Genomic DNA, 22,167 nt, shown 5'->3' with positions numbered 1-22,167 from the left:
GAAGGAAGGGGACAAAACAGATTGAGGGTTAACTCTGCAAAAGTCAGTTTGGCTCTTTACATATTTTCTTTCTTTATTCCTGCACCAGTCCTGTAATACAGGCTTCATTGTTCTCATTATACAGAAGAGGAGATTGAGACTGAGACGAGGAGCGACTGACCTAACAGGTAGGGACTTGTAGAAGTGAGATTCAAATTTAGGACAGACTCTTAAATCTCTTCATTTCCCATTTAGTCCCAGTGCCTTTGTCATGGTCGACAGTACTTTAGGAGTTGTAGGTTAATGGCTCTGTGCTTGGGTTGTGTGATGGGAAGGGAATGGCAGGGAATGCAGTTTTATCACACATTCATAATAGCCCAGGATAACCTTGGAACCTGGGTGAAAGCCGTGGTGCGTTTGCCATTGCTAGAAACAGACGTGGAAAGATGCCTGTTGGTTAATACAATACTTACATTCTTCATCTATTCCGTTAATGATTACAAATTGATAAATATGTGGAGTTAGTCTGTACACCCTAAAATAGTCCTTTTTTAAAAGAAAAGATTTATTTGAGAGAAAGACAGGAATAGACAGCACAAAAGGAGGGAGAAGGGGAAGGAGAGAAGCAGCTTCACCTCTGAGCGGGAAGCCAGTTGCGGGGCTCCATCCCAGCACGCTGAGATCATGACTTGAGCCCAAACCAAGAGTTGGCTGCTTAACCTACTTAGCCACCTAAGTGTTCCCCTAAATTGCCCTGTTTCTAGAAGACTTTTATTTTGGAAAATTTCAAACATATACAAAAGTATAGAAACCACTACAATGCACTCTCAAGTATATATGACCAATATTCAATAATATTTATTTTAACTCCAAAGAATCACCTGTTTTAGAAAAGGTAGGAGAAAGTGGTGAAGGCTTAGAGCACTGGAATGTCTTGGTTGAAAGCCCAGCTCTACCATGGAGTAGATATGTGAAGTTGGGCACGTTACTTAATTGCAGTAAAGCTTCCTTGCCAGTAAAATGGGAAGGTAGATGTTCCTCCTTAATTAACTGAATTAATGTATGTGAAGTACTAAGTGTCCAATATATGGTAGCCCTCAATATATTAGCTATTATTGTCATCCTTTTAAACTCAGAGGGCCTTGTGTACTTGTCACTATTCTTAAGCCCCACCTCTCTTCAACAGTTCTTATGGGCCAAGTGTCTGATTCCACTTAAGCAACTTCTTCTGGAGTAAGGAGTAGGGGGAAAAGATTGATTTTCTGGCCTGGCTCATAAAGAAGGAAACGAAGCAGTTTGGGACTGGAAGGTAAGTGGTAGTGTTGTTTCTGTATGTGGTCTTAGTTTACAGTCTAATTGAGCTTTTTCTTTGTGGCTGCAAATATACTTTGTGAGTTGTAGGGATACATAATGATGTACACAAGAAATGTTGGGTGTATCTGCCAGAGAAAACTGAAGACTTTTGAAATTACTGTGCTGCCATTACAATTTTACTCCACAAACTTGGTTCTGTAACAAATATCTTAGGACTTAATATTTACTTATTTATTTTTATTTTTATTTTTTATTTTATTTTATTATTTATTTATTTATTTTTAAAGGATTTTATTTATTTATTTGACAGAGAGAGATCACAAGTAGACAGAGAGGCAGGTAGAGCGAGAGAGGAGGAAGCCGGCTCCCCACTGAGCAGCAGAGAGCCCGATATGGGGCTCGATCCCAGGACCCCGGGATCATCACCTGAGCTGAAGGCAGTTGCTTAACTGACTGAGCCACCTAGGCACCCACTTATTTTTAAAGATTTTATTTATTTATTTATTTGAAAGAGAGAGGGGGTGGGTAGAAAGCGAGCTTGCCGAAGGAGGAACAGAGGGATGGGGACAAGTAAGACTCCAAGCTGAGTGCAGAGCCCCCACCGGTGCTCAATTTCAGGCCCTGGGGATCATGACCAGAGCTGAAATCAAGAGACGCTTAAACAACGGCGCCATCCCGGTGTGCTTGAATTTATATTTATTTATTTGTAAGATTTTATTTATTTGACAGAGATCACAAGTAGGCAGAGAGGCAGACAGAGAGAGAGAGAGGGAAGCAGACTCCCCACTGAGCAGAGAGCCCGACGTGGGACTTGATCCCAGGACCCTGAGATCATGACCTGAGCCGAAGGAAGCGGCCCAACCCACTGAGCCACCCAGGAGCCCTTGACTTTATATTTAATAACAAAATTAAATCTGACTTTGTTCCCATCTTTATACTAGTGAGAAATTAAATCTTTGTCATTATTGATTGCCTTATGTACAGAATTGTGGGAGTGCCCTAGATTCTGAGGTGGAACAGAACATTTGGGGAAAGGCAATGCACCTTTGTACCAGAATATATTGTGCAAAGCCCTGTGGTCCTGGTAGTGGCTCCAATATTCCTGAGACATCTTTAGTAGGGGTTTCTTTGTTAAGTTCTGGAGCTTCTCTAGGTGTATGTGATGCCTTGTTCCCTCCCCCAGGGTCCCGCAGGGAGCCCACAGAATCCACAGACCTTGTTTCTTTCCCGTCTGAAAGGAATCTCTTCTCTCTTCTGTGCTTTCCATCCTTGTTATCTTACTCTCAAATACACTTGCCTTTCTTTCTCCTTCTTGATGACATAGCGGGGATTAATTAATAAAGGATTTAATTCCTTTGATATTTTGTTATTAATGTAGCAGGATTTTTTGTTAAATCTTGTCCTTCCACGAAGGACGTCCGGCCTCTCTGTTGCAACGAGTCAGAGAATTTATACTGCAAGTTCAAAAACTGACTCATACTGTGTAAGGCCAATCTCATCTATGGCCATTTTTCCTGACATTCTAGAAGCCTAACCATCCTACCTAAAATAAGCCAGGCTTCCATTAATCTCTGTCATAGTACACTTTATTTATTTTTAAAGATTTTATTTATTTGACAAAGAGTGACAGCACAAGTAGGGGGATCAACAGGCTCCCTGCTGAGCAGGGAGCTGGATGCCAGGCTCTATCCCAGGATCCTGAGATCATGACCCCCCAGGAAGGCAGGTGCTTAACCGACTGAGCCACCCAGGTGTCCCTGTCATAGTACCCTTTAAATTTGTTTCATAGTATTTAATAAATTCTTAAATTATCTTGTTCTTTTGTTGTATTTTTTTCTCCCCAACCCAGAGTGTCTTGTTTATTGCTCTATTTCTACCTCCTGAAGCAGATTAGGAATACTTATGCTAATTTACTCTAACTATATAGTTTTAACTATAATAATTTTTGAACAGATATATTAAAAAGTACACAAAGGTATACAGTGAATGGTCTTTCTTTCACGACATGGTACAGAAACCTAGCTCCCCTTCTAGGAAGTAATTTACCAGTTTCTTCATACCTGAATTTGTAGTTTATGTTCCACTCAATTTAGAATTTCTAAGTTCTGGGGATGTGCTGGTGAACAGGCACTACTATACAACACCTTTTTTTTTTAAAGTTTTTTTTTTAAAGATTTTATTTATTTATTTGACAGAGAGAGAGAGAGAGATATCACAAGTAGGCAGAGAGGCAGGCGGAGAGAAAGGGGGAAGCAGGCTCCTCGCGGAGCAGACAGACCGATGAGGAGCTGGATCCCAGGACCCTGAGATCATGACCTGAGCTGAAGGCAGAGGCTTAACCCACTGAGCCAGCCAGGCGCCCCTAAAAAAGTTTTTTAAATTGTTTTTAGTAATCTCTACCCCCAATGTGGGGCTTGCACGAGAGTCCCACACTTTTTCTGATTGAGCCAGTCAGGCGCCCCATGATTTTCATAGTCTCCGAAAGGTTTGGGCTGAGGGGCTTGACTACCTCCTTCCCCTCCTTTCAGTAACACCTAAGGATTCCTGATGAGGTGAGAGGGGTTCACCGTGCATCCCAATTTCCGGTTCACAAGAGACTATAGTTTGACAGTTACCATGGCTGCGGGAGATGTGCGTCTTACGTTCTTCCGCGGCGCTGGCTGATGGCGTAATCAGTTCCGGCGCCCTATGAGGGCGGGGAAGCAAGGTACTGGGGGAAACTTAGCTATTAGTGTAGCAGGGTCATGAAGAAGAGGCGGCGGCGGGAGGAAGGAGGAGGCGGCGGGGGTGAGAAACTGCGGTAGCTGCCCGCTGGCCTGGTGGCGTGGCTGTGTGGAAAGGGCGTAGTTCTTAATCCTTTCTCCGGGCAGCGGCCGGGGCTCGGGGCTGAGAGCGGCCTTGGGGCCGCCTCCCCGGGCCCCCTGGCTCCGCCATGTTCCGCAGGGCACGCCTTAGCGTGAAGCCGAATGTCAGGCCTGGTGTAGGCGCCAGGGGTTCCACCGCCCCCAACCCCCAGCGTGGACAAGAGGCGCCCAGGCCCCAGGATCCTGCAGCGGCCTCCTCCCCGAAGCCAGCGGAGTCTACAGATGTGCCCCCGGTGGATTGCGGGGGATCTGAGCCCCAAGAAAAGGCTCCCAAGAGCAGGTAAGTGCATGCGGTGGGGAACATTTTCCTCTGCCCCGCCTCAATGGGGCTGTCACCTGGAAGCTGACCAGATGAATTTACCGTAGGAGTCTTCCGTCGCCTGCATTAAGCCTTAAGAGTTGAGGCCCTATGAGCCTACTCCCAACTGCAGTTTGTCGTTCTGTCCACAAGGTGTGGCAAATGTGGATTTTGTTAAGGTTTGTAGATTCCCGGGGTGAGGACCATGTCTTCAAGAGGTGGTGGGAAGAATCCGCATGTAACAGTTTTGAAGTGAAAAGTATCCACACGTGGTAATGTTCATTAGCTTAGATTACTTTACCGTAGTTTTTATTCTTCCGGAGTACATTGAGGAGGTTAAGTAGTTTTTAAAATTTTAAAAACAACTGATTTATTCTTAAAAGACCAATGTTACTTTGGTTCTGCTAATTTGTGTCAGTGGAAAGGAGATGTGGTTACTTGCTTTGCTTTGAGGGCGTGCCCTTTTATAGTGGTCATGTTTTCTGAAGGGAAAAGCATGTGCCAGTGCCACATTTGTATTTAGGATTTTTTTCTTAATTTAACAATTTGTCAGACTTGGTCAGGCAGAATTTACTTACTCTAAAATGGAGATAATACTACGTGCCTTGGAGAGTTATTGTGGAGTTTAGAAAAAACGGACATAAACTGTCTTGCATATATCATGGCAGAATAGTTGCCTACAAAAAGTTATTTGTTTAAAATAAGTGCGATGGTAGTAATTAAGAAAGTAATTAAAGTTAAGACATGTTGGGCTGCTAATAGCCCCTGTTTCTGTAATATGAATGTGAGGAAAGCAATAAAACCTGACCCTATTAAATGACAATGAGATGGTATAAATTCTCTGTATGCTCTGACAGGAAGGTGGAAATTTTACTCCCTTTCTTTTTGGCCAAACTTTTGGCCTGTACTGGTGCTGGGAATAAGGTGTTATTTTGCCAGCTTAGTGATGCTTAGTAGCTTCCAAGTTTTTTATATGAATACTTTTTCAAAATTTCTCTAAAAAAGGAAATACAAATATCAGTCACTGTTAATGAAGTTTGAAGAGATCCTGTTAATTACATATAAGTGCGTGAGGTTTGATAATTTAATAAATTACTCAGGTTCTGTGGTTTTGAGACATTTGAGGTTGAGGATATTTGGTTTCTTGGAGTTGGCATATGGAGAGTGTATTTGTTTTCTTTTTACCTTTTTTTTTGTGGGTCTTTGCAGTTGTAAAAATACGTGGTAAAAACATAGGATGTATGTTTGTCCTTGTGGTTTCAGCATAATTGGGTGAAATGTACATGGTGCAGGTATCATGTTATAAAGGCTGAGATATGAATTTAAATTGGACATTTTTTTGGGTGCCTGGCTAACTTGGAAGAGCATGTAACTCTTAATCTTGGGGCTGTAAGTTTGGGTCCTATGTTGAGTGTAGAGGTTATAAAAAAAAAAAACAAAACTTCAAAAAAATGGACATTTCTTGGAACGATTATTCTATAGGTTTAGGCGTTTTCCACTTTTATTTATTTATATTTAAGAGTTTATATATTTATTTGTCAGAGAGAGAGAGAGCGCACACAAATAGGGGGAGCAGCAGGCAGGGGGAAAGGCAGGCTCCCCGCTGAGCAAGGAGCCCGATTCAGGACTCTATCCCAGGACCCTGGGATCGTGACCTGAGCCCAAGGCAGATGCTTAATCTACTGAGCCACCCAGGCATCCCTGTTTTCCACTTTTATTTATTTATTTATTTTAAGACTTTATTTATTTATTTGACAGAGTGATCACAAGTAGGCAGAGAGGCAGGCAGAGAGAGAGGGAGCGGGGAGGAAGCAGGCTCCCTGCCAAGCAGAGAGCCTGATGTGGGACTCGATCCCAGGACCCTGAGATCATGACCTGAGCCGAAGGCAGAAGCTTAACCCACTGAGCCACCCTGGCGCCCTGTTTTCCACTTTTATATAAAACTAATCATAACATAAAAGTGTGGACTACTTTTTTTTTCCTTTTGAAGGTTTTATTTATTTATTTGAGAGAGAGAGCGCACAAGTGGGAGGAGAGGCGGAGGGAGAGGGGAGAAACAAACTTCCCACTGAGCAGGGAGCCCAATATGGGGCTCGATCCCAGACCTGGGGATCATGACCTGAGACGAAGGCAGATTCTTTACAGACTGAGCCACACAGGTGCTGCAAGTGTGGACTACTTTTAATTCCTTTTTTTTTTTTTAAAGGATTTTATTTATTTATTTATTTATTTATTTTTAAAGATTTTATTTATTTATTGGACAGATAGAGCACAAGCAGGCAGAGAGAGACAGGGAAGCAGGCTACCCGCTGAGCAGAGAGCCCGGTACAGGGCTTGATCCCAGGACCCCGAGATCATAATCTGAGCCGAAGGCAGAGGCTTTAAACCACTGAGCCACCCAGGCGCCCCTAAACCCTCTGTCTTCTTTTTTTTTTTTTTTTAATTTAATTTTATTTATTTTCTGACAGAGAGAGAGATCATAAGTAGGCAGAGACACAGGCAGAGAGAGATGAGGAAGCAGGCTCCCCGCTGAGCAGAGAGCCCGATGCTGAGCTCGATCCCAGGACTCAGGGATCATGACCTGGGCTGAAGGCAGAGGCTTAACCCACCGAGCCACCCAGGCACCCCAACCCTCTGTCTTCTTGACTTAATTTCCTTTCAGGCCATTCCTGAAATATGTATATCCAATCTGAGCTGTATACCTAGTATGTAATTTGGAGTGACTGAGTACTTTCTTTGAGTAAGGAGTTTGATAGCTGTGTAACTAGTTACCCAACAAAAGATAAATGATTTCTGCCCCATACAATATTTGGTTTGATTAATGAAGCTAAATGAATATTCTTAAGTACTGCAGTAGAGATATTTAGAAGTTTGAAGTTTTGTATGTTTGGTTTGGCTGATCTCAGGTTGATAGAGTAAAATTTCAGTAATTTAGATCAGTTTAGGAGGATGTTAGTATAGATTATAAAGAAAAACATTTGTCACTTATCTAATGGTTCAAAACAGGGTAATTAAGCTTTAATTTTTAACTTGGCCTTTTGTTTTCCTTGAAAGAATTAGCTTGAGCATGAAATAATATGTTCTATGGCCCTAAGGGATTTGAAGTTTGAAAAAGATCTGCAGTCTTTTTAGAATTAATAAATCTATTAAAAACATTTACTAAATAAAATTTTTATTGCAGTTGCTGTCATGATTACTGTATATCTCAACTCATTGATTTTTTTTTAATAATGGGGTTCTATTGTTTTAGATTTTCACCAGGCTAGTTTTTTTTTTTTTTTTTTCAGGCTAGTTTTTTGAAACTAGAATATAAAAGATCCATGGTACTCTTTTTTTTTTCTTTTTTAAAAATTTCAACAGTGATGAAAAGACTGACAGTGAGAATTATGTTGAAGAATCCAGTAAATCTTCCTCTACTGTTTCACAGAGAAGAAAGAGAATATCAAGTACTCCTACTCTGGTTAAGCCTGGTGTCACTGTTCCTTCAGAATCTCATCCCTTATCTACAGTTAATCAAGACGTTGCACAGCCGAACCCTGTTTCAACAAAAGAGAAACAGCCATGTTCAGACAGATATCGATTATATAAAGCCCAGAAACTAAGAGAAATGTTAAAAGAAGAATTAAGAAAAGAGAAGGTAAGGGAGACAAAAATCACATTTTGACTGGTCCCTGCTAGAATTCTGTTTTTATGTTAGTCAGGCATCATTTGGAGTAAAAATATCTACAGCATTTAATGGAGCATAATCAATTAATATCCCTTTTGTTTTTGTTTTTATTATTAACATATAATGTATTACTTGTTTCAGGGGTACAGGTCTGTAATTCATCAGTCAATATCCCTTTTGTTAACTGATTGATTAATAAGAACAATGGACTTAATACATTTTTTTTCTCACTATGTTAATTTTTATATATTCATCTATATGTCTTTCATTGTTTTGGTGAAGGCCACAAATAGAAGTTCTGTACATATACATACATATAAAAATATACCAAGTATATTTATAAAATAAATCTTCAGTCTGGTTTTTCATGATGTCCAAGTGACATGAGTTCTATTTGTTTTAATTAAGACAAATATACTTGAGCAAAATGAATTGGTAATATTTTCTAAGTTGACAGTATGGAAATTATAAATGGGAAAAATTTGCATGTATGCATAGAGTCCGTCTTCTTCCTTTTTTTTTTTTTTTAAGACCATCTTTTAATCTTAAAGATTGATTATTTTTTGAAAAGGGCACAGTACCAATAGGGAAGCATATAAATCTGCAGTTAGATACTTAAGATTTGAATCTTAGAGTCAGTCCTTACTGTGTGACCTTGCACAATTTAATTAATTTTTCTGTGTCCTCATCTGTAAAATAAGACTGATGATAGTATGTATCTCATTGGAGGTTGTAAAGATTAGATGAGCTTATACACATAAAACACATTTAGACTACTTTCTGCGGATAGTAAGAGCCCAAAACATGTTAGCTCTTATTCTTAAATACAGAATGCCCTTTTTATTTATTTATTTATAAATTTTTAAAATTTTTTATTAACACATAATGTATTATTTGCTTTAGGGGTACAAGTCTGTGAATCATCAGGCTTATACATTTCACAGCACTCACCATAGCACATACCCTTATCAATGTCCATAACCCAGCCACCCTGTCCTTCCTCCCCAATCCCCCAGCAACCTTCAGTTTGTTTCCTGAGATTGAGTCTCTTATGGTTTGTGTCCTTCCCGGTCCCATCTTGTTTCATTTTTTCCTACCCTCCATGACTCCCCGCCCTGCCTCTCAAATTCCTTATATCAGAGATACCATATGATAGTTGTCTTTTTCTGATTAACTTTTTTTTTTTAAAGATTTTATTTATTTTTTGACAGAGAGAGAGAGATCACAAGTAGGCGGAGAGGCAGGCAGAGAGAGAGGGGGAAGCAGGCTCCCTGCTGAGAAGAGATCCTGATGCGGGGCTCGATTCCAGGACCCCGGGATCATGACCCGAGCCAAAGGCAGAGGCTTTAACCCGCTGAGCCAACCAGGCACCCCTCTGATTGACTTTTTTCGCTTAGGATAATACCCTCTAGTTCGATCCACGTCATTACAAATGGCAGGATTTTGTTTCTTTTTTGATGGCTGCATAGTATTCGTGTGTGTGTGTGTGTGTGTGTGTGTGTGTGTGTGTGTATACATACATACTACATCTTTACCTATTCATCTGTTGATGGACATCTAGGCTCTTTCCATAGTTCAGCTATTGTGGACATTGCTGCTATAAACATTCGGGTGCACGTGCCCCTTCTGATCACTACATTTGTATCTTCAGGTTAAATACCCAGTAGTGCGATTGCTGGGTTGTAGGATAGCTCTATTTTCAACTTTTTTTTTTTTTTTAAAGATTTTATTTATTTATTTGACACAGAGAGAGAGATCACAAGCAGGCAGAGAGGCAGGCAGAGAGAGAGGGGGAAGCAGGCTCCCTGCTGAGCAGAGAGCCAATGCGGGGCTTGATCCCAGGACCCCGAGACCATGACCTGAGCCGAAGGCAGAGGCTTAACCCACTGAGCCACCCAGGAGCCCCTATTTTCAACTTTTTGAGGAGCCTCCATACTGTGTTCCAGAGTGGCTGCACCAGCTTGCATTCCCACCAACAGGGTAGGAGGGTTCTCCTTTCTCCACATCCTCGCGAACATCTGTCATTTCCTGACTTATTAATTTTAGCCCAGAATGCTCTTTTTAATTAAGAGGAAGGCACTTAACATGGTGCTTTATATTTGATATTTAATTCTATCACATTTGTGAAGTAGACATCACTGTTTTTACAAAGATGGAAATAGGCTCATAGATGTTACTTGCTTTGTGTCAAACACCAGTGGGATTTGAATCTGTTCCTCTAAAATTGAAGTCTTTCAAGATGTTCTGTTTACTGAATCTGCTTAGGTAGATTTTTTCTGGGGAATTAAAAAATTAAACATTTGCTTCAAGAATTTTATGAAATTCATAGAAATCCAGTTCACTGCAATGTAAAAAAAAAGCTGTATGTTTAAAAATTCTTAGTAAACTCTTATAGTTAGAAGACATTTGTATGATTTATACATTGAGCTTTTGTCCAGTCCTGGACACTTTTGTTTTTAAGGTTCCTTGATGTGCTACAACTTTTTAATATTCACTTTAAGAAATTTTTCCTTAAATTAGGAATAAATTGTGGTAGGAATAATATTAAATCACTTGGAATGAATACAGCAGTGAGCTATACCTTGGAGTATAGTACATCTGAAATTCTGTATTTGTAAAATAAAAGTGGATCTTTGTATGTGTTTGCGTGTAATAGAAGCAATGGAAAAACAAATATGCCATAAATGAAAGTCAGAAGCCACCAGATCGTTCAAAAATGACTATGAGAGATTTCATATATTACCTGCCAGATAATAATCCAATGACGTAAGTAAACTTTACTTGTTTTCCTTTCTTTGAGTGTATAGTGATTTAAGTATCACTTTTAGAGTAGAGTTTCAATGTTTTCCAAAAGCATGTTGATAAAATTTGTAGCACATACGATGTTCTTTTAGAGAGAATTTTTTTAACAAAACTTAGTGGTATTTCAGGTAACTGCTTTCTTGGGATGGTATCCTTTACTTCTGAGATTAAAAAGTAAGTTTCTTTTCTTATATTACTAAGTTGTTGTAAAACCAACTAAACAATTTTTCTCTAATCGATATTACGGATTCTATTTCTTATACACTATAACCTGATTCTAAAGGAATGGTTTAATTTTTATGCCCTACCTCCTAATTAAATATAGTGGCATTTGATTAACAAGTTCTCCAAGAACAAAGCTTCTTTAATCAAGCTAGCCTGGAGAAGCAGATGGTTTATAATAAATTTCAGTGTATGTTCTTCATGGTTTAGCAGGTGGATGTAGGAATAGTGCCATGTTTTCAGTATAGCCTTTTTCAGGTTTAGCAGGTCTTTGGCCTAGTGAAGGAAGGGCCAAAAACCTAGGTTTTGCATTATTTGACACCTAAGGGTTGGGAGAAAAGCCAAGGCTAAGTTGCTTTAGGTCTCAGGACTAAGAGAGCCTCCTTTTGCTAAGGAATTAGAGAGTAAAAACATTCCCTACTTAGAGTGTAGCAAATTATTTATCCTTTTTTGTTGTTGTTGTTAACATATATTGTATTACTTGCTTCAGGGGTACAGGTCTGTGAATCATCAGTCAGATTATTTATACTTGATGACAAAAGTTTTTGACTGAGAAATTGACTCTTGGACCACACACTGTCATTAATAATGATGTTATGGTGTATCATTAAAAAAACAAGTTAAAATAATTTCTTTCTTGGTGACGGATAGAATAGACATGATGTGTGAATTACTTAAAAGTATTTTTTATATTAAATATTAAATCTTCTTACATATTTAAAAACAAATGTTATTTATTTGTTAGTTCTTCCCTGGAGCAAGAAAAGAAAACTGAAAAATCTTTGACACCAGTCCAGACGAGAGAGTAAGCATTTATCTTACTGTTTTGTTTTTTTTTTTAATAAATTTTTTTGGGGGTAGAGTTTTTAAAAAATGAAATCAAATAATGCTTTTTGTTATAGTCAAGTTACATGTGATAGGAATGTATAAGTAGAATAACAAAAATAAAAGTTAATGCTTGATTTAAATTAAAATGAAAGGTCCACACTGTTTGTGTATTATATATGGAAATGGCCAGTGGTATGATTTCGGTGAAAGCTTTCAGAATTAAAAAGGATTTTGTTTTGTTTTAGAATAATAATATAATACAGTTGTACAAAAAACCACAGGAAACAAAAGTATACTGAGAAAAGTCTTCCAAATCTGTTTTTCTGCTGTCTTGTTCTTCTGTGGAGGCAACAAATGTTACTGTTTTTTTTAATGTATCATTCTAGTTCCATTCTGTGTCTATCCAAACAAGCATGTATATATTTTTCTTTTTCCTTTTCTTTCCTTTCTTTTTATAGTTTTGATGCCAGTAGAGAGTCTGGTTTTTGTATAAGCTTCTTGTTTCCTTCTACGCTGCACTGTAATGTTCCCTTACTACTAGGAAATGTCTCCAAGAGACTTCCTGGGAAGTTAATGTAGTTTTGAAATTCAGGATGGGGGGATTATGGAAAATTGCCAGAAGCATTGGGATTTTCTGGTTGTTACTTCAAAGGTTATTAAGTAATGATTGCTGTTTTGCTTAGAATTTATATTGTTTTAAAGCGGAAGTCTCAGACTTTTTAATAGGCTATATTTTTATAGATTTATGGGTTATGTTTGCTTCTGTAAAACCTTAAGGAGACCATGTAGTTGAATGTAAGGTATATGGGATTCAGAGTTACTATTTGGGAAGCTGTGTTTAGCTTCTTGATCTGCCTTTATTGTTGTGAAATCTAAAGCAAAGATTATTTATCTACTACAAACTTCAAATGGGTTTGAAAATACTAATGCGTGGGGCACTTGGGTGGCTCAGTTGGTTAAGTATCTGTGTTCTCCTCAGGTCATGATCCTGGTGTCCTGGTTTCAAGCCCCACATTGGGCTCCCTGCTCAGTGGAGAGCTTGCTTCTCCCTCTCCCTCCCTTCCTCTTGTGCTCGTTCGCTCGCTTTCTCTCTCAAATAAATTTTAAAATATCTTAAAAAAAAATAAAAGAAAATACTAATGCCCAAGGATTGTTATGAAGAGTTAATAGAATGATCTGCAAACTAATGTTTTATAAGGGTTTTTGTGTGTGTTTGTGTGTGTGTGTGTGTGTGTGTTAATTCCCCAGTATCTATTTGGTTTATCTGATACTTTGTTGAGACAGAAAAGATGAGAGTTTTTTTTCTTTATTTTCAAAAGTGAGTAAAGGCTTTTTACTAAATGCTGCTGGATAAAATTAGAAAGATCTTATAGCCCTGTCCTTAACATGAATATTTTCAATTAGGTTATAGGGAAAGTTGGAAATAGAAGGTAGAATTTCAAGTAATTTATTTCACAAGTTCATAGTATTCAGAAAATACTTCTCATGGATATATGAATTAACCTGTCTTTACATTTGGTAGGCAAGAAGGTAAGAGTACTCCTGATACTGCAGATAATGAAGAACTAGAAGAAGAGGGGGATGATGGGCCATTGCTGGTTCCTCGAGTAAAAGTGGCAGAAGATGGTTCCATTATTTTGGATGAAGAAAGGTAAGTTTAAAAAAAAAAAAAAAGACTGTGGTTTCAAACCTGAGAACAAATGTGCTTTGTTTAATGAGAGAGAGTGGGGGCGCCTGGGTGGCTCAGTGGGTTAAAGCCTCTGCCTTCGGCTCAGGTCAAGATCCCAGGGGCCTGGGATCAAGCCCCGCATCGGGCTCTCTGCTCAGCAGGGAGCCTGCTTCCTCCCTTCTCTCTCTGTCTGCCTCTCTGCCTACTTGTGATCTGTCTGTCAAATAAATAAAATCTTAAAAAAAAAAAAAAAAAAAAGATTTAATGAGAGAGAGTGTTTCCACATCAATCATTGTCACTTAGACACTGATTTTTTTTTTTTTAAAGATTTTATTTATTTATTTGACAGACAGAGATCACAAGTAGGCAGCGAGGAAGGCAGAAAGAGAGGAGGAAGCAGGCTCCCTGCGGAGCAGAGAGCCCGATGTGGGGCTTGATCCCAGGACCCTGGGATCACGACCTGAGCTGAAGGCAGAGGCTTTAACCCACTGAGCCACTCAGGCGCCTCCTGATTTTTTTTATTTTTGTAATGGATGCTGTAAATGGAAAAGTGAGTTAGATTCATTTATAATTTTTAGGAATTTTTATGCTATGTTTTTTATGAGAAGATAGTACTCTTGATCTATCATCCATTAACCTACCATCCATTGTTTACTACCTTTACTGGTAATTGGGATGAGCTACTGAAACTAATCATATGCTGGCCTCTACTGATAATAGATCTCAAAAATTGTCTTGAAGTCAAAATTCAGGTTTTTGTATTAACTAATACCATGTTTTATTGTCTGATAAGTAATGAAAATGTAACAAATCATAGGTTTAAATATTCTATGATTTCTGTTATGACAATGTTTAATTCATCTTGTAGTTTAATTTTTCAATTATAACATTAAATTTTTCAAATTTGTTATTGTGGAATTTGTTGTTTGTCCAAAGTATGTTTTTTTAAAAAGAAGATAAATTCATAGGTAGTAAATAAATAGGAAAAGGGTGATAGATAGTCTTCCAACAGTTTAGTTAAAAAATCTTTTTTGTAGCATATGAAATTCTATGATAATTAAACATTAATGCAATACTATTAGTAATTGTTTTTGTGTGTTTTATATTGTGATAATGATTTTACTGGTCATTAAATAGTTAAAAGCATTTAACTGCTTTGTGTATAGGAACATAGAACATTAATATCAAATACTTATATTTCTTGATATTTTCTGATGGGTCTAGTATAAGAAAATGTATATTAAATATAGGAGACATTCAGAAGTTAATAAAACAAATAATTTTTTGGTGGCCCAAAGATAATGTGTAAATTTTATATTGCTGATAAGGATTTTGGAAAAATGTTGGCATTTATATTTATTCCTTGGCAATCACATTTCAAGTGAAAATTAGTAGATTCTTAGAAAATATGCATATCTCATAATTACACTTTTTTGATATGATTCTGCCATGGTTTCAAAAGATAACTATTCGGATATCATTTATTTTCTTTTCTCTTGCTTTTAGTGCAGATCTATTTAAAAATGTGTCTTTTTCAGCTTAACTGTAGAAGTTTTAAGGACAAAAGGCCCCTGTGTGGTTGAGGAAAATGATCCCATATTTGAACGTGGTTCTACAACTACATATTCCAGCTTTAGGAAAAACTATTATTCTAAACCATGGTCAAATAAAGGTAACTAATTTTCATTTTAAAAGATTTTATTTATTTATTTGTCAGAGAGAGAAAGAGCGAGAGAGCACAGGGAGACAGAGTGGCAGGCAGAGTCAGAGGGAGAAGCAGGCTCCCTGCCGAGCAAGGAGCCTGATGCGGGACTCGATCCCAGGACGCTGGGATCATGACCTGAGCCGAAGGCAGCTGCTTAACCAACTGAGCCACCCAGGCGTCCCTAATTTTCATTTTAAATTGTGTAGGTTATTTATTTGAAATAAAGTGAATTATTTTCTGTAAGTAAATAAAACACAAACTGTATTGTTTTCTCTTTAGCTACTTTTATTGGCACCTTCCGGTGGGGCTCCCTCTATCGTAGAACTGTATTTCTGGCTTTATCTTAGTATTTTAGGAATTAGCATTATGGTCATTTGGGCTGGAATTTTCCTGTCAAATCCCTGTATAAAAAATAACATTTTTATGGAAAATTTTTAGTATTTTTAATACTCATAGTAATGTTATACCTTCATTGTATAATAAAGTTTGTAAAACTTAGGCTGTTAAAAAAAGCACATAATGCCTATTGAATGATATTGCTTATTTTTATAAAAATAATGCAGGTTGTTTTGGGAAAAAAGTCAAACACGACAGACTGATACAGGGCAACAGGAAAGATTCTATGCTTCCCTCCTCTGACTTCCCCCATCCTATTTTGTTGAGGTTACTTCTATTAGTAGTTTCTTCTGTGTTTTTTTTAGCTACTTTCTTTCATATACTAATTAGCACATCTCATTTGCTTCCATTAAAGCAGTATTTATTGGCTGTGACTGACAGTTTTGGTCACTTTGAGACCAGAATGTTGTCGTTGTCTTTTTTTTTTTATTTTATTCCAGCTGCTTTGGTATGAACATGCAAATTTCTTTTATCATGTTTCTGTATTAAAGTTTAGAGGTATTTGAGATTCATGAAGTTCTTTGCAATAAAATTGACTAAAGATTTCTTAAATAATATTTAAGTACTCTCAAATTTATTTTTAACTCAAAATATATACTTAATCTAAGATTTTTTTCCTCTGACATATTGATATTAATTTTCATTCTTTCTAAATCTTTTATTTTTACAGAAACAGATATGTTTTTTTTAGCCATCAGCATGGTAGGAACTGACTTTTCTATGATCGGACAGCTTTTTCCTCACAGAGCAAGGATAGAAATTAAGGTAAAGTAAATTCATTACATTTACTGATTGGAAAGAACCAAAAATTACCAACACTATTTTTTTTAACTTTATTTAAATCTCAGTCCACCCTTGTTCACTACAGTGTTTTGGGTAGAACTTTCCCCTTTATAGCTTAGAAAGTAATGAAATGTTCCTCAATTCTAATATGAGTACATCCTCCTTAGTTTTAGCATATTATCTTATTTAGGTGTTGCCCACTTCGGAAATGGATTTGAGGGAGTACCGATAAAACCAAAGAAATTAAGATAAAAGAAGAGCTAAGTAATGAGGAGGGAGGATAACTATACCAGAATATTTGGGTTAGCTTCTGAAAACAATGTGTTTCTGAATTCCTTGGAAGGCATGGAGGGAAACATTTTAAGTTAAATAATTCTCAATCTGAATTAACCATTGTTTTCCTAGGCTACCTTAACTTTCTTGACAGTCAGGGACACTATTAACAACAACAGTGGCGTATATTAGTGCTTTAATATGCCTGAAAGAATAAGCATTCTCTGTTTTATTGTTCATTTTGTGAGAAACTTAATTATAAGTTTCCTGGGATAGAGTGCATTTGAGTGCACACTATGTTGTTGTATTGCATTTCCAATTTATAGTGAGATCTTTATTCAACCATGGGTTTTTTCCTTCATTAATTAAAAGAATATTAGGAAAGTTGTTTTTTTTTTTCTTGAACTAGACTGGGCATGGATCCTCCGCATGTGGACTATGTACAGTGTAATGGTTATTCTGTTTCTGCAAAAGATGAATTGTTCATATTATTTATGTTCCTTTTCTAATGATCTTTGTAAAGAACAAAATGTTAAAGCTAGAAATTGTCTAGGGGAACTTTCTAATCTGACTAATGATAAATTTGTCACTAGTCTATTTCTCTCAAAAATTATTTAGATTTCTCCCCTAAGTTTAGTATAGTCCCAACAGGTCTTTGGGCAAAGTATAGAAAAGTGAAAATGGACTAGTCAGTTATATTGATTTTCAAGTGTTGAACCAAACTTGTATTATCTTTTTTTTTTTTTTTAAAGATTTTATTTATTTATTTGACAGACAGAGATCACAAGTAGGCAGAGAGGCAGGCAGAAAGAGAGGAGAAAGCAGGCTCTCCACGGAGCGGAGAGCCCGATGCGGGGTTCGATCCCAGGACCCTGGGATCATGACCCGAGCCGAAGGCAGAGGCTTTAACCCACTGAGCCACCCAGGTGCCCCTGTATTATCTTTTTGTATGTTGAATTTTCTTGAGGGTTTTTTTTTTTTCCATTTTTGTTCATGAGGGATATTTTGCAATTTTTTAAAAGTCTTTGTCCAAAATGTTTTGGCTAGGGTTATGCTGGTCATAGAAAATGAGTTGGAAAGTGTTCCCTCTTTGAACGGATTTAAGATTAGTGGTATTTCCCCTTTAATGGTTGATAGAATTCAACAGTGAAACCATCTGGGCCTGTAATTTTCTTTGCAGGAAGAGTTTTGATTATAAATTCAATTTCTTTAATACCTATAGGTATACTCAGATTTTCAATTTTGTCTTGTGTCAGTTTTGATGCTAAGCTTTTGAATTTATAGGTGTGAAGTTTTTGTACTGTTTACTGACATTTTTAATGTGTGGTGGATAGTCCTCTTTGATCAATAATTGATGTTTTCCTCTTTGATCAATAATTGATGTTTTCCTTTTCGCTCTCTTTTTTTTACCTTTGTCTTGCTAAGGGTATTTTGACTTCCAAAAATCTTTTTAATGAACCAACTTGTAGCTGTAAGTTCTCAATTGTTTGTGTATTCTCATTTTTTAACTCTTTAATATTTCCTTTCTTCTGTTTACTCTGCCTTTAATTTTCTCTTTTTCTAGCTTCTTAAGTTGAAAATTTAGGGGCACCTGGGTGGCTCATTCGTTAAGTGTCTGCCTTCGGCTCTGGTCATGATCCCAGGGTCTTGGGATCCGAGCCCATGTCTGGCTTCCTGCTCAGTGAGAAGCCTGATTCTCCCTCTCCCTCTACTTGTGTTCCCTCTCTTGCTGTCTCTCTCTCTCTGTCAAATAAATAAAATCTTAAAAAAAAAAAAAAAGAAAGATTGATTATAAGCTCTTTTTCTTTCCTAATTAGACATTTAAATCTATACATTTTCATCTGAGCACTGCTTTAGTTGCGTTTCATAAGTTTTCATAGGTTGTTTCCATTGTTCAGTTAAAAATATCGGCTAGTTTTCTTTGTGATTTCTTAGTTTACATGTCAGTTATTTAGAAGTGTGTTGTTTAATTTCCAAATATTTGGGACATTGCTAAATGTCTTACCGTTTTCTAACTTAATTCCATTGTGAATGTCAAATAACATAATCTGTAAAATTTCCATCTTTCTGAAATTTAATGAGATTTATTTTAAAACCTTTCGTACTTAGTATTCCTGGTGCACTTGAAATGAATGTGTACTCTGTAGTTGTTGGATGTGTTATTTAGTTCTGTCAGTTAATAGAGAATTGACATCTGCAACCATGATTATAGATAGATTGTCCTGTTTCTATGCTTATATCTATTACTTTTTGATATATATGAAGTTCTTTTATTCGGTGTACTCATTTTTAGTATGTTGTTGAACTGATAATACATCATTTGTCTTTCTCTTATTTATTTTATTTAGCACAATGCTTTCAATGTCCATTTGTGATGTTGCGAATAGCAGGATTTTTTTCTTGATGGCTGAATAATATTCCTATACACACACACCTATGTGCCACATTTTCTTTATTCATTTGTCACTGGAATGTGTTGGCTGTTGTAAATAATGCTGCAGTGTACATGAGGATACTATTATCTTTTTATGATAGTGATTTTATCCTCTCAGGTCAAGATCCAGAAGTAGAATTGCTGTATTATATGATAATTTGATTTTTAGTTTTTTTGAGGAGTACCCACACTATTTTCTGTAGTGGCTCCAGTGATTTATTTATCCAGTCTGACACTCTACCTTTTAATTTAATCTAATTATAGATTGCATTTCTGACAGAGATGAGGAAGTATTCATTGAATTCTTATTTGATCTTTGATAAAAATAAGACAAAATGTCTGTTGTACATTTCCATGTAATAATTAATTGATTTACTGTAATGTAATAATTGATATGATTGGGCTTAAGTCTTCCATCTCAATATTTTCCACTTAACCCATCTGGTTTTCAGTTCTCATTTGCTGCGTCCTTTTGGGTTATTCAGATAATTTAGTGTAATTTTTTATTTTCTCTCTTGTACCATTTTACTCTTTATACTTCATACTCCACAAGTAATAAGCTCTTAAAAGTATATTCTATTTATCCTTCATCTTTTGTGCTATTCTGCATTTCATTTTTATATTACCCAATTTTATGTCCAACTTATTTTGGCTTACAGTCTTTTATCTTTAAAGGGAATTGAGCAGAAAAGAGAAACTAGTTTTAATTTGTAGCCATGTTTAATATTTAGCCACCAATTTTGATGCTTTTCATTTCTTCTTGTAGGTCTGAATGTCAGGTCGGTTGTTGAAAGTGTCTCTCAATTTTGATTTATCTGAAGGTCTCTGTTTCAGCTTCACTTTTGCAGGATATTTTTACTGGATATGCAGGTGGTTTGACAGTTTTTGCTTTCAGTGTTCTAAAATAGTCATTCCATTGTCCATTGGCTTCTAGTATTTCTGACAAAGAGTCAGTCATATTTATGTTATTCTTTCCTCATATGTGATAAATTGTTTTTCTGTGGCTATTTTTGAGATTTTTTTCTCTAACTCTGGTGTTTAGCAGTATGATTATGATTTGCCTAGGGATAGTGTCTTTTCAATATTTTTTCCACTTTGTTCTTGCTCTCTGGGACTCCATTTATATGTGTTAGTATGCATAACTTTATGCTTCAGGTTACTAAAGCTCTGTTCGTGTTTTTCTGATTTTTTTTTAATATTGGTTAGTTTCCGTTAACTGTGTTCACAAGTTGACTGACCTGTCTTCTCCTTTCTTCAGTCTGCATATAAGCCCATTCAGTGAATGCTTCATTTCTCATGTTATAGTTTTCATTTCTGTAATTAATACTTGGTTATTTTTCTTAGTTTCCTTTCTTCTGAGATTTCCCTATCCATTCTTTATTTGCCTTTAAATCATTAAACATATTTATAACAGGTGCTTTAACTTTCTTGTCTACTAGTTTCAATGTCTATGTCATGTTGATCTATTTCTGTTGAGTCTCCTTTTATTTCCTTGTGTATCACATTTTTCTATCTTTTGTCATGTCTTACAGAGTTTTTTTTAATTGAGTACTAGACATTGTGGATGGTATGTTTGGTAATGTGTAGATTATGTTTGTTTTTTTCCTTTAAAGAGTGTTGTTTTATTCTGAAGGGTAGCTAATGTTCTGCCAACTCTCCTTGTTCCTTTCAAGGCTTAGTTTTAGGCTTTAATAAGGCAAATCTAGACTGGTCCTTATTCTAGGTTTCTCATCTGAATCATAGAAAATAATTTGAATTACTGTTTTCTATGTTCTCCAAGGACTACCATATTAGTACCGTTCTAGATGTACAGGAGAGAAGGTAATTCATTACGTATAGGGGATGTTTTAGGGCATTAGGATTTAATTCTGCTAGAACCCCAATTGAGAAAGGCTGCTGTAAGACTGGTCCTTTTCTCTAAGGACTGTGGCTATTCTGGTGTCTGAAGTAAATGGGTGTGAACTTTCCATTTGTGTGGGCTAGAATTCTGTCACCTCATTGTGTTGTGTGGCTACTAGGATCTTTCTTCTGCTCTCCTTCCTGGAGGGGTTGTTCTCTACTAGGCCTTATGCTTTGGGCACGTGGAACCCAGATGTAGAATAAGGACCTGTGGGATACTTCTACTGGGCTTGGGAGGCTCCCCTTTTAAATAGCTGTCTTTTCTCTAGAACCCCTGAAGATTCTACCTCCTTAGCTCAGTGAGAGTTCTGCTCCCTTTGGCCTTTATTTCCTTTTCATTGTTTAGGACATGTAGCCCAGTCAGAGAGCCAGGGTGAACACTGGTACATCTTACGTGTTTCCATTCTCTCTGGAAATGTGGGATTGTGGTTTTCTTTGCTCTTACTATTGTCCAGTGTTTGGAAATAGTTGATTCATTTATTTTGTTCAGTGGTAATAAAGTTATTTTTGGTGGGGTTGGATGTGTTGAGCAAGCCTGTAACCAGTTACTTTACTAGTGTTAGAGGTGGATATAATGGGATTTATTTTATAATCATGGAATTTAGTCTGGAATAGTTCCTGCCTATAAATGCAATGGAATAACAATACATTTAAAAAATGTTTTAAATTGTTCTCAATTATATTCCTATTTAGGTAAAATATGGTGTAGTGTTGTTTTAAAATTGAATAATGCCTAAAGCCTATTGGCATTTCTTTTAGGATGTTTAATTTAGAGATGATAGCCTGTAACTTCTGAGGAGACATTTAAAGAATAAAGTAATCTTCATAGGAGGAAGATGATGATCTTTGAAAAGTTCTGTGTTACTTGGTAGTAAGTTTTATGAAGAAGATAAAGATTGGAAAAGAAGGGTAACCTATAGATGAAAAGATGTTAAAGTCCTATGAAGTTTTTAAAAAGTGGGCCAGGTTAAACTAAAGAGTTTAAAGATGTGCCCTTGAGTGATAAACAGTAAGGAAAGGCAAGAAAGTGTGTT

At 36.8% G+C, this 22,167-nt stretch overlaps 1 protein-coding gene across 1 annotated transcript in view; it reads left to right on the top strand.

Annotated features, from left to right (window-relative positions):
- The first annotated feature begins 1,170 nt into the window (after positions 1-1,170).
- Positions 1,171-22,167, top strand: part of BDP1 (BDP1 general transcription factor IIIB subunit) — a 92,826-nt gene continuing 71,829 nt past the window's right edge. The window contains exons 1-8 of the mRNA XM_080803640.1: positions 1,171-1,288; positions 3,822-4,437; positions 7,816-8,092; positions 10,779-10,888; positions 11,892-11,951; positions 13,497-13,625; positions 15,182-15,315; positions 16,415-16,509. Of these exons, the coding sequence (XP_080659766.1) occupies positions 4,226-4,437; positions 7,816-8,092; positions 10,779-10,888; positions 11,892-11,951; positions 13,497-13,625; positions 15,182-15,315; positions 16,415-16,509 (1,017 nt within the window). The 5' untranslated portion in view covers positions 1,171-1,288; positions 3,822-4,225. The remainder of the gene's footprint in view (positions 1,289-3,821; positions 4,438-7,815; positions 8,093-10,778; positions 10,889-11,891; positions 11,952-13,496; positions 13,626-15,181; positions 15,316-16,414; positions 16,510-22,167) is intronic.

This window comes from Martes martes, assembly GCF_963455335.1.
Source record: "Martes martes genome assembly, chromosome: 5".
Lineage (NCBI taxonomy): Eukaryota > Metazoa > Chordata > Mammalia > Carnivora > Mustelidae > Martes > Martes martes.
The sequence above is the reverse complement of the archived record's forward strand: the minus strand, read 5'-3'. Positions and strand labels throughout refer to the sequence as shown.